The 12,382-nt window shown below is 34.3% G+C and overlaps 1 protein-coding gene across 1 annotated transcript; it reads right to left on the bottom strand.

Annotated features, from left to right (window-relative positions):
* Positions 1 to 9,160: 9,160 nt before the first annotated feature.
* On the bottom strand, positions 9,161 to 12,122 carry LOC131078005 (protein MODIFYING WALL LIGNIN-1). The gene is made up of 3 exons (XM_058015629.2): positions 11,777 to 12,122; positions 10,873 to 11,075; positions 9,161 to 9,896 (listed from the first exon to the last, which is right to left on the bottom strand). Exons 1-3 carry the CDS (start codon positions 11,870 to 11,872, stop codon positions 9,599 to 9,601), a joined length of 597 nt encoding a protein of 198 aa, XP_057871612.2. The 5' UTR covers positions 11,873 to 12,122; the 3' UTR covers positions 9,161 to 9,598.
* Between the last annotated feature and the right edge of the window lie 260 nt (positions 12,123 to 12,382).

Raw genomic sequence — 12,382 nt, 5'->3', positions numbered from 1 at the left:
TAGAAAATTCAGAAAGAAACCAACGACTGAGATCCAATGATGATGAGCGGTCAAGATTTTCTAAGAGGAAGTACAATCTAGGGGAATTGATGTGATTGGATGTTTTTCTCAATTTTAAAAGAAATTGAACTAAAATTAAGATAAAAATCAGGAAAAAACTGATTTATTCTCTATTTCATTCAATTTTAATATTTAATTGTTTTAATTGCTTTCTTTGAGATTATTTATCAATTTTTAATTCTTTTTTTCAAGATTATCTTCAATTGATTTCTTTTCTCAAATTTTAATTCTTTTTTTCAAATGAATTCCTCTTTTGAAGATTTGATGGCAAATTGATTTATTTAATTAAATATGCTAGGATATTCAATAAAATAAATAGGATAATCAAATGATTTACTTGGAATGATCAATTAATTAAATAAATATTTAATTAATATTGGTTGATTAATTTGCCATGTGACATTGATGATTTTAGAAATTAATTGTGTGCTCAAGATTTATTTAATTGCCTTTGGTTAGGACCTTGGTGACGTTGTCTAGATTAGGGGCTCATGGTTTAGATGACCATTTATAGGGTATTACAAAAATAGAAACTGGATTGAAAATCAAATGTCTAAGATCAGATCATGGTGGTGAGTTCACTTCTCATGAATTTAATAGTTATTGTGAGACAAATGGAATCAGGAGACAACTATCTGCACCTAGGACTCCTTAGCAAAATGGAGTAGTTGAAAGAAAGAACAAAACCGTTTTGGATGCAGCTAGATCTATAATGATGGAAGCCAAATTGCCTCATATCTACTGGAGAGAAGCAGTGAGTCCAAAAGTCTACACATTCAACAGAGTTCACATTAAAGGTGAAACTGATAAGACTCCTTATGAACTATCATTGTGACATACACCTATTGTTAAGTATTTTAGAATTTTTGGAAATAAATGCTATATCAAGAGAGATGATTCAATTAGAAAGTTTTATCTTAGATGTGATGAAGGGATATTTCTTGGTTATTCAATTTAGAGCAAAGAATACAAATGTTATAACAAAAGATTGTAGAAAATTGTGGAAAGTGCTAATGTGAAAGTGGATGGACAATACAAAAATCACTCTATATCATATGATAGGGAACCGATAGTGGAAATGATCATAATTGAACCAACAATGTCTCAACCGACACAGGAAGCTGGTTAAACCGACACAATCAAAAAATTTAACTGTGATTGATGATCAGAGTGATGAACCTAAAGTTCAAAAGACTCCAAGGTATGTAAGATTAAATCATTCTGAAGATCAAATTATTGGAGATAGGAACAAGGGAGTAGTGATACAAAGGAAACTAGCAAATGAAGAGGTATGTCTTGTTTCTCAACTTGAATCGGAAACTGTTATTGAAGCTTGTAAGGATAAACATTGGTTAAATGCTATGGAAGATGAATTAGATCAAATAGAGAAGAATGAAACTTGGTCTTTAGTTTCTCGACCTAAAAATAAGAATGTTATTGGAACTAAATGGGTTTTTAGAAATAAACTAAATGAGGATGGTCAAGTTATAAGGAACAAGGCTAGATTGGTTTGTAAAGGATATTCTCAAATGGAAGGAATTGATTATGGTGAGACATTTGCACCTGTAGCTAGAATTGAAGTTGTTAGATTATTTCTTGCCTATGCACCTTATAAGAACTATAAGGTTTTTCAAATGGATGTCAAATGTGCATTTTTTAATGGTGATCTTGAGGAAGAAGTTTATATTGAGCAACCTGGTGGATTTTCACTGACAGATGACAAAGACATTGTTTGCAGATTGAAGAAAGCTTTATATGGTTTGAAACAGGCTCCTAGAGCTTGGTATGCAAGGTTGGATAAATATCTTTTGAAGCTTGGTTTTGTTAAAGGCAGTGTTGATAGTATTCTATATTATAAGATCACTGATAATGATATTCTAATTATTGAAGTCTTTATTGATGATATCATTTTTGGAGGAGAAGATAAACTGTGCATGGAATTTGCTAACGACATGAAAAATGAATTTGAAATCTTCATGATTGGTGAGATGAAATTTTTCTTAGGTTTGCAGATTACTCAAATTGACAAAGGCATTTTTATTTGTCAAACTAAGTATCTGAGGTAATTGTTGAAAAAGTTTGGTATGGAGAATTCCAAACCAGTAAGTACTCCTATGGCTACAAATGAGAAATTATCTATCAAGGATACTTCTACACCAGTAAATCCAACAAGATATAAATCTATGATTGGTTGTCTATTATATCTAACTCAGACTAGACCTGATAGTATGAATGCAGTAAGTATTGTTTCAAGATATCAAAGTAATCCTAAAGAAAATCATGAATGTGCAGTAAAGAGGATATTCTGGTATTTGCAAGGAACAACAGAATATGGTTTATGGTATTCCAAAAATGATTATTTTACTTTATGTGCATATACTGACTCAGATTGGGCAGGTGATACTGATGACAAGAAAAAAACTTCTAGTGGATCTTTCTTTCTTGAAAAGAAATGGATTTCATGGATAAGCAAAAAATAGTCATGCATTTCTTTATCTATTGCAGAAGCTGAGTATGTTGCGGCAACAACTAATTGCACTCAAGTTTTGTGGATGAAGCAAATGTTGAAGGATATCAGGGTAAATTGTAGTGAACAGGTAGTTACCTACTATGATAACTCTGCAACTATTGACATGTCAAAGAATCTGGTATTTCACTCTAAGACTAAGCATATTTCAATAAAGTATATCTTTCTGAAGGACAAGGTAGAAGCAAAGGAAGTCAAATTGGTTTATGTGAACACTAAAGAACAAATTGCAGACATATTCACTAAACCACTGTCTAAGGAATCATTTGAATACTTGAGAGACAGGTTAGGGGTTTCCACCCCTCCGACAGAGACTTGATTGATAAAGTTTGTCATCAGTCCGGTATGCATTATCAGAAACATTATCCATTCCGACACTGATGAATGGTGCTACTACTCAAGGGGAGTAGTCAACTTTGAGATTCAGAGCTTTATATCATTGCTTTGATGTTTTTGTCAAGTTTCTGGTATTGATGTCAAAGGGGGAGATATATTGATGTGAAAATAAAATAAAAGTTGTCTACATTGGGGAGAGATTTGTTCAAAAGGGGAGAGCTATTGATTGTTGGTTGTCTTCCATAGGGGAGACTTGTTTGGCATTTCTTGGTACTTAGATGTTTTTCACATCTAGTGTTGCCATCAATGCCAAAGAGGGAGATTGTTGGCATTATGGATGAATTGATTATGTGTTGCATTGATGTTTTGTCATTGATTTCAACACTAGCTGTTATGGTTGGTTACCACCAGACAAGTTTTGGTTATCGATAGAAGATCTAGTGTTACCGACAGAAGAGACTATCTGTTGGACACTTTCGACATGATTGGATCAGTAAAGATGCTCTATGAGCATGTTTTGGTTAGTTGGTATTATCTTGGTAATCGGATGCTATCATACACTCTAGTAAACCCTTACCAACACTGGTTTAAGGCTTTACTGGTAGAGATTTCATTGAGGAATTGTAACATGATGCATAATTTGTGTTGGTGCAGCTTCTTCATGGATTTCAAGATGCTGAAGATGTTCTTTAATCAATCAATCAACTGCTTGAAGGCATTGCTTTGGCGTGGTTGACCCAGAATAGGTCCGGTACCTATCTAGGTTATGGATTAGTATCATGCTAGCGTGTACTCTACACGTTACCTGGATCATTCGAGATGTTTTATGGATTTGTTATTATTTTTTTGATCTTAAGCCGACATGGCATATCATTTTAATAAGAAATTATGTAATGATATTATTGTAATATCTTTATGTGGCTGACCTAATTGGTTTAGGCCTTAGGGTTTGTATAAATAAGAGGTAGAAACTCTTTGTAAAGTATCATGGTTATAAAAGGTCATGGTTAAGGAATGTAATGTGCAAATATTGTAATATCATTCAGACAGAGGAGTTGATCGATCATTGGTGATCGAACTGGTTTTAGAAGAGGATTTAGTCCTCCGGTATTGAGCTTAACCGGAACTATAATCAAGCATAGTAGATATTATTTCCAGCAGTTCACTCTATTGGATTGTTGTCCATTTATCTTGAGAAGGTTGTAGCCTCTTTGTAGTCAGTGAGACTCTTTTGTAATGAGCAGTATGCTCTAGGCAATGTGCCTTCCTGCAAGTGCAAGCCCCTCATTGTAACACATACTTTCTGCAAAAGTATCATTTGACTATGGGTAGGCTTCCCACCGTCATTTTTCCCTTTTCAAGTTTTCCACGTACAAATCATGGTGTTATGTGATATGATTGCTTTGCATTGATTATCTGGTTAATTGTTAAGTTGTATTGTTTACCGGTATCTGTTTTTACCAGCATCTATTTGTACTTTATCGGTACTTGATCTGTTTAAGGTTGTATTGTGAATTAAAAGTTATAATTTGTTAACAACTGATTCACCTCCCCCCCTCTCAGTTTTTCACCGGTTATCCTAACAAAATATTCCTCCAAAAAACCTTCCACCTCTACCTCTCTGTCTTTGCTCATGTCTTTTGTTTAACTTCTCTTCATCCTTCAGGGCATACTGGTAAGCCTCTTCAACACTGTAATTTGATCAAACTGAGTTCATCTTGTATAGACACCTGCAATCCATTCAAACATCTTGCAACCTTTTCAACTTCATCATCAACATGTCCGGATCTAATATTCAACTTATAAAATGGTTCGGTGTATTCCTTCACACTAGATTCCTTTTGTCTCAAATTCCGCAACTTCCATAATAGATTCACTTGATAATCAACTGGCATAAACTTTGACTTCAACTTAGCAACCATCTGATCCCATGTCTTGATCTTTTCTTTACCTCTTCTCTATCTATCAACCTGCAAATGTTCCCACCAAAGAGATGCATGACCTTTCAACTGGGTATAATCATATTTCACCTTCCTTTCTTCAGCAATGTTTTCAAAATCAAAATATTTCTCCATCTCCGAAATCCAATCCATCAATTCATCTGAATCCAAGTTTCCATCATATTCCGTTGGTGTAAAATGAGGTTTTGTATTCACCCTACTCAAAACCCTTAAAACCTTTCCTCATTCGGATCAACCGTTGGTGGGTTTCCTTGTTCTATCAGGGCTTCTTCTCCTTCATTTTCACTTACATCTTCAATATGTTGGCCTCTTCTCTGGGTTGTCTCCCCGACTTCCAATCGGGTTGTTATCCCTCACAACATTTCCATCATAGCAAGGTCTACATTCCCATGCGCTCCACCATTTCTAGTTTCTCTTTGCACCATCTTTACGCCAGTCCTCTATAGCTGTAGGTCGGATCTCCAGTCTGCCACCCTACAACAAAATTCTCAGGATACGTAATCTCCAGAATGAAAACTTACTCTAATACCACTTGAAGCAGTCCCTTGTTAGGAGGGACCTCAAACAGATCAATCTGGACCAATCAACAAGAGTAAACACAACGGAAACACAAAGATTTGATGGAGGCAATGCAAAACAAATTGTTTTATTTCATGAAAAATAATTACAACCAACCGGTAACAATCGTGTTACAGAAAACCAACTCATAGGCTTGCTAGAACATGCTCAAAGTACATAATAGGTCACAACCGAGACCTCAAATCTCAAGATCTATCCTCTATGATTAGTCTAACTACTTGATTCTATTGATTCTACACACTAATTCTCAATTACAATGATTTATACGATCCAACGGGATCCGGTCAACCCAAAAAAGGATCAAAACCTGAAGAACAAGACTTGACGTGCAAAACCAACAAGGTCGGCCTCCACTAAGAGATTCCTCTAAAAAATCCAAAGGATGAAGCGTAGATCATGGGAAAAGGTCGGCCACACGCCAAGGAACATCGGAATCAATGCTCAAGGCTCCGTAAACTATGAAAAGGGTCTGGTATCACCAATACAAATAGGTCCAGGCAACCAGTAACAAGAAACTGTCATGGAAACCGATAGCGATAGCTTGCCGAAAAATGACCCAAATGCTCTGTGGTTTGGAAGTCAGAAAGATGATCAGGTCTTCACGTAAAATCCAACTCCACAGGGTCCGGTGAGCCAAAACCGGGACATACAGAAAGAAAAGCTGAAACTACAAACATAAAGCAAAAATCAAAAGAAAAATATTTTTGGTTGATGCAAGATTGCCATGAACTAGGGATGCTCCTGCATCAGGGAGAGAGAGAGAGAGAGAGAGAGAGAGAGAGAGAGAGAGAGAGAGAGGGAAGAGGGAGACACAGTTTGATAGATATAGATATATGAATTTATGTATGTCTACATCTATGAATATATATATATATATATATATATATATATATATGTATACACATATGAATATATGTATGTCTACTTATATCAAACTATATATGAATATATCTATGTAAACATATATGAATATTAAAGAGAATAACCTATATGTGTTATTATGAAGAATAAAAACCCGTACGTGTTATTATAGATAATAAAACCCCGTATGTGTTTTTAAAAAAATAAAACCTCGCACACATTTAAAAAAAAAAAACCATGCACACGTTTCTAAAAAGATAAAACCTTGCACGTTTTTTTTAAATTAAAAACCCATACATGTTTTGCCTTGTACTTTGGCTTGGATTGCAAGGTTGAGGCTTGGGAGCCTTATTTTCCTCCTTTTTATGTGTTTTGTTCTTCCAATCTAGTTTCTCAACTTCATCATCATCAAGTTTACACATTATCAAGTGGGTATTTGTAAAATTTCTACATAATTTCACCTATTTTCTGAGGTTTCTAACCATAATTTTAAAAAAAAAATTGAATAACATTAACATGCTAATCTTGAATTTCTTTTACCAGTGTCTCCAGAGTTCTCAGAGACAAACATGTACCATTTTTAAGTAACTTTTAAAATACTTGTCCAAAATTGAAACAAATTATATATTATTGTTTTATACTTCATTCTTTACACTTTAAGAAAAAAAAATGAATTTTTTATTATTTTGGTGCAAGTTATGTGACGTGCACGAACAAGTACCTAATTTTCAAGATGCATCCACTTTGAAAAATCGTAAAAAAGAATACTCAACAAAAAATTACAAAAAAATACACAAGTTCTAGTGCTCACTCTTAACTATCTTTCTACGAAGGGTTTTTCAAAATAATAAATACAACTATAATTTTTTTGATGCACATGTCAGACAATATGTTATGTATTGCTGAAAAAAACAGGAACACTTTTGTGTGCGCAAAAGATTCAACCTCTTTAATCTTATCCAATTTTGAAAAACTTTAATAGTTTGGAACTAGATTCAAAGTACTACAATCTTTGTTCTTTGAGTATTTTCAAATTTTGAGTGGACGAGTCTCAAATTGCTTCTCCAAGTTAAGGTTTAGCTGATTTCAGAAAAAAAAAAAAAAAAAAAAGGTGTCCAATTATACCCCTTTTTGTTCACCATCTTGATGCACTTACCCACAAATGGATTCTTCTTACTCTCTTTCCAAACTCTTGAAGAAAACATGGAGATTTTGTAGAAATGTCTTCCACAAATGGATTCTTCTTACTCTCTTTCCAAACTCTTGAAGAAAACATGGAGATTTTGTAGAAATGTCTTTGATTCCTTAGTAAGTTTGATTTCTCATTGAAAAAATGGTGAATTGTTTTTTATGCTCCCAAGGACAACTTCAACAAGGTCTCCACTAGCTTAGGCTTCCAAGGCTTCCTTTAGAGTACTAAGATAAAGAGATAATTCATGGTATTGCCGATTCTTTTAGCCAATTTTTATCTATTGGCATATTGCAAAACATATGAAACATTTGATTTTTGCTAAATTTTGTGTGTCTTGATACTAATAAGGTGTTGCCAAATGTCGTAAAACTATGTTTCAAATTCGGTGTTTTTGAACAAAATATCTATTACAAGTCTTCATGGATTTGCTTACATTGTCATAAATCTTGACACTTATCTCATTCATGCCAAGGTTTTAAAGAGAAACAATATTCAAATAAAAGGTATAATTGAGCATGCAAAAAAGTGTTAGAATGTTATTGAAAAGCATTCTAATATAAGAAATTAAGGAAATGAATTGGACATTGCTATTGTGGGTCCCATTGGGAATGTGTAGGGGTGTCCCTTTAAGGGACAGAAAAAGTTTGAAGTGGTGACTAATTGTCCTTTGGTTGAGCTTTGCTCTTCTTAAAAACAAGTTAGGACGGCCCAACTAGGTTAGGCTTTGACTCCACTTCAAAATTATTTGGCAAGGTTTGATCTTAAACCTCCATGATATTATTATTATTGTTGTCCTTTTGTTGTGGCCTTGTGGTTTGTTTCTTGAAGGCCTCTCTGGTCTTAAGACGCCCTTTATTTGATCTCATGCAATTGATGCACATTCTAATTGTGCAAAGTTTTTGAGACCCTTTTAAAACCCTCTTCCAGATCATAGCTTTGGTCAAACTTGCTTATCTATCTAAACAGAAAACATCCAAATCCAAATGTTGAAAGCATAAGTGGCCAATACGATGTAATGCTAAGAATAAGATTGTAATGCATACAAATCAACAATATACAACATAATAATGAGAAGTCTACGAACAAAAGGTATAATGCTACTAATTCTTATTCAGTAGAATGTTGCAAAAAAGCAAGGTTTGTGTCATCAAGAAGGGATAAAAAAGAGGAAAAAGGTGCAACTGAAAACAGAAACAAGCAAGCCACCAAATGAGAAGCATAAAGATGGCAAGAGAGTGTTAATATGAATGTGCACAGTGCAGTATCAAACTATAATAGAAATCCAAGAACAATGCTGAAACAATCTAAGAACAGGCTAGAATGATTACAAGATAATTGTACAGTTGAAGACGGCAAAAATTCAACAAAGAGGCAAAAGCTGTCAAAACCATCAAGCTATAGGGGAAAGACTCCAATAATGCCAATAGAAGATCCAAGAAGGATTAAAAAATGATGCATATACATGTAATGGCAATCGAAGTAGAAAATGTGCAATAAGAAAATTCGCCATTGTTAAAGGATTATTATATCTGTTTCCCATACAAATAGGCAAATGTTGATCACTGCTAATCTTAATTTTAGCAATTACATTTAACCGGAACTAGAAAAATTTATTAGTATCAAAATATAACCACAAGTCATCAATGAGAAATTGAGAATCATGTGTAAGTATGATTTATGGGAACTACATAAGGTACTTTGATACAATTCTAACACTGTAACAGTAGAAAAGGATAACCAGGCATTAAAGAATCTTCATACATAAGCCAAAAAATGGCAATCGATGTGAGGGGAAATTGATGAGTTCTAAAATACTGTAAGAATTCTATTAGCCAATTGGCTCAAGTCCAGGTCCAGCTAGGGCGATTGTTCATGTACATTGCCCATTACCAATAACATGCAAATTACTCTAATCAAGCCTCCAATTATGTGTACAGCTCAATAATATCTGTTTTAACCCTTAAAACATAGTTGATAGACATATAGGCGATTGTAATGAAATCATCTCGAAGTTGAATTTTGTCTCTGATCTGCTGATTAAGTGGCTTGTTCTGAGCCATCACTGTATATAGTATTCTTGTATTATTGATTGTATAAAATTTCAGGCACAAAAACAGGTTGGGGATTTAATGGGACAGAATGTGATTGTGTCATAGCAATGCTGCGATTCCGATGTGACAAAGGAGTTAAACTCTCAACAGCAGATGCAATTATATAGGAGACAATGCCAAGTGCTACAGTGGCCAGAGACAAAATTCCTGCTACTGCGAAGGCACCCTTCTTTATAACATAACAGTGGGTAGAAAAATAGCCAACACCCTTTTTCTTGTTTAGAGAAGCTCCAACCACAAGCATGGAGAAGGCAACTAAAAAGGTAAACCTGCATATGAATATTTCAAAAGTCAAATAATGGTGAAACTTAAATTCTTGCAGAAACAATGAAGCAAGAAATTACAAGCAGTAAGAATATTATAATATAAACTTTCAATAATCCTTCCCTTTTAAGACAGGATGAGGGGAATAAATGAAGACTTGGAACATTCTTAAAGATGTTCAGTACAGTACCTTAAACATTGATTAGCATTTTTAATCATCAGTGCACTCAAACATCCTGTTTTAAGTATATGAAGTTTCTGTGATTTCATGAGATAAATCTGGGCTACTTGTGAGCAAGACCACTGCAAATCATATGTAAAAAAGTTGAACATGGAAAGTAAAATGCACTATGTGGTGTGTAATTGGCCATATAAGTCACTCCAAAAAGAAATCATTTATACCAACAGACTCCTCCACTCCAATGCTCCTTTTGTGTCAAGCTTGTCAGCAAAGAAAGCCAGTCACAAGTTGGTCTCTGCCTGGAAAAAAAGGTTTTTGGGCAAGACATACATGCACTATGAACAACAGGTGATACTTTGGGCTGTTAACTTTATTATATTCACAAACCAACATATTCTACTCAGGTATGAGTTGTGAAGAAGATGTGTGCTAGATGGTACAGGAAGCATTGTTCAGAAGAGAAGAAAGAGGAATTTTTTGTTGATGACCAGGAGTGACAAGATAAGGTCAGTAGGACTGAGAGTACATCCAAAAATTATAGACAAGAGTTATGGACTGGACTATCCTAAGTGAAATTCAAATACCATCTCTACACCGCTAATGAAGCTAGAGAGAGTGATCCAGGTCAGATATACAGAATGACTGAAGCACATGGAGCTACAAATGAAAAATAGCTATGAAAGAAAATCAGATATTAAAAAAGAGTTGCCTAAATTATCATTCCTCCCCCATTTCGGACACACACAAAACAGAGTACTTTTATGCTTGATAAACTGTTTAAAGCTAAAAGGAGTACCTACCAAGAAAGAATAGCGCATATGATGGCAACTGTAGTCCTCCAGCGTGCCCGATTAGGGGTACGATTTCGACAACAGAAACAACAAACAGCAACATTGATAATGATCTGGGCTATCAGAAGAGCCAATGCTGCTATATACCCCAAAACAAAAGCAGGTTTCCTTCGATATATGCATCTGCCATGCCCATCCTTTTCGATTGCAGCCTGCAAGAAAAACCTGAAACAGTTAAAAAATTTCTTGGACGGTGTACAATTTTTCATCAGCCTGTAAAATCAACCTAATTTTTGTTTTTCTCAATCTAATCACACATACTCATCAGTATGTAAGTCAGTCCAACAGTTGTCTTTCAAAAGCATGAAAGTTCTTCAAAGATTCAATTGCAATTACTGAAAATGCAGCGAAATACTATAAACATTATATCTTCTTTTAGTTTGCCATGCCAGAGGTCTTGTAAATTCTGGAATTCTATAAATGCATGCATATAATCACTTATGTAACATTCAGAATGTTGAACAATTGAAATATTACTGTCTCAACATGAGGGATTCAACTCACCCATATGGAAAAATGGAATGTCAGAGATAAAAACGACTACATAAATTCCTGCTCTAGTATCTACTAAAATGACGTATTATGCTTAGAACTCGCTTTAAATGGGAACAGAGTCTTTATCTTCACCCATTGGATAAGCATTACAAGTATCTAAAAACCTTAGAGACATACACACAACTTTGGAATTTCCATGAATTTTAAAGTGTAACAAACCCATTAGCCAAAACCAACTAAAATTGCAGAACCCAATAAATTTCCCTAAAACCCGATTCAATTTGATACCCTGAAATGAGGAAAAAAATACTCTTAGTGCATTTTAATCAGTGGACTATATGCCTACAGGCTTACTTACCTTGTTATGCTTTACTTCAGCTGCAATGCTTAATACAAAAGCTATCACACCTAAAACACCCACCACAGTGCAAATATACTGCACTGATTTCTTCATCTTTGGCTGCAATTCTGCTCTCTGAGTGATGCCTTACCACCGCCTGTAGGAATTGAGTACTTTTATAACGAAACAGAATCATATATAGATAGAAGAGGGAATAAAGGTGGAAGGACAGCAGGCCCTTTAATTGACAGAAGGAAACAAAGTATCAAGCAACCTTCCAGAGGAGACAACCTTTCACACGTTGTTCAAGCCAGAGGACAAAGTATTTCTTCTAGTGTTGACACCTCATAGCCCCTTAACTGAGGATTTGTGTGATTTATTGTTATTTTCTGATATTTGAAATGTTGGAAACTGAAGTATTTATTTAATAAAAAATTAAATTATTAAAAAAATATTTAGAATTATTAATTATTGAAAATAAAATTAAGTTAGAATTGTTCATTCAAAAATATGCAAAGCAGTCACAAGAGAGAACAATTGACACTACATTTTTTTTTAATATTTCTTTGTTTTTCTAAATTGAATGTTTTAATATTCTACATAATTAGATTCCTTTCTTCACTA

This window comes from Cryptomeria japonica, chromosome 5 (assembly GCF_030272615.1).
Source record: "Cryptomeria japonica chromosome 5, Sugi_1.0, whole genome shotgun sequence".
Taxonomy (NCBI): domain Eukaryota; kingdom Viridiplantae; phylum Streptophyta; class Pinopsida; order Cupressales; family Cupressaceae; genus Cryptomeria; species Cryptomeria japonica.
Note: the sequence above shows the minus strand (reverse complement) of the source record. Positions and strands in the feature narration are given on the sequence as shown.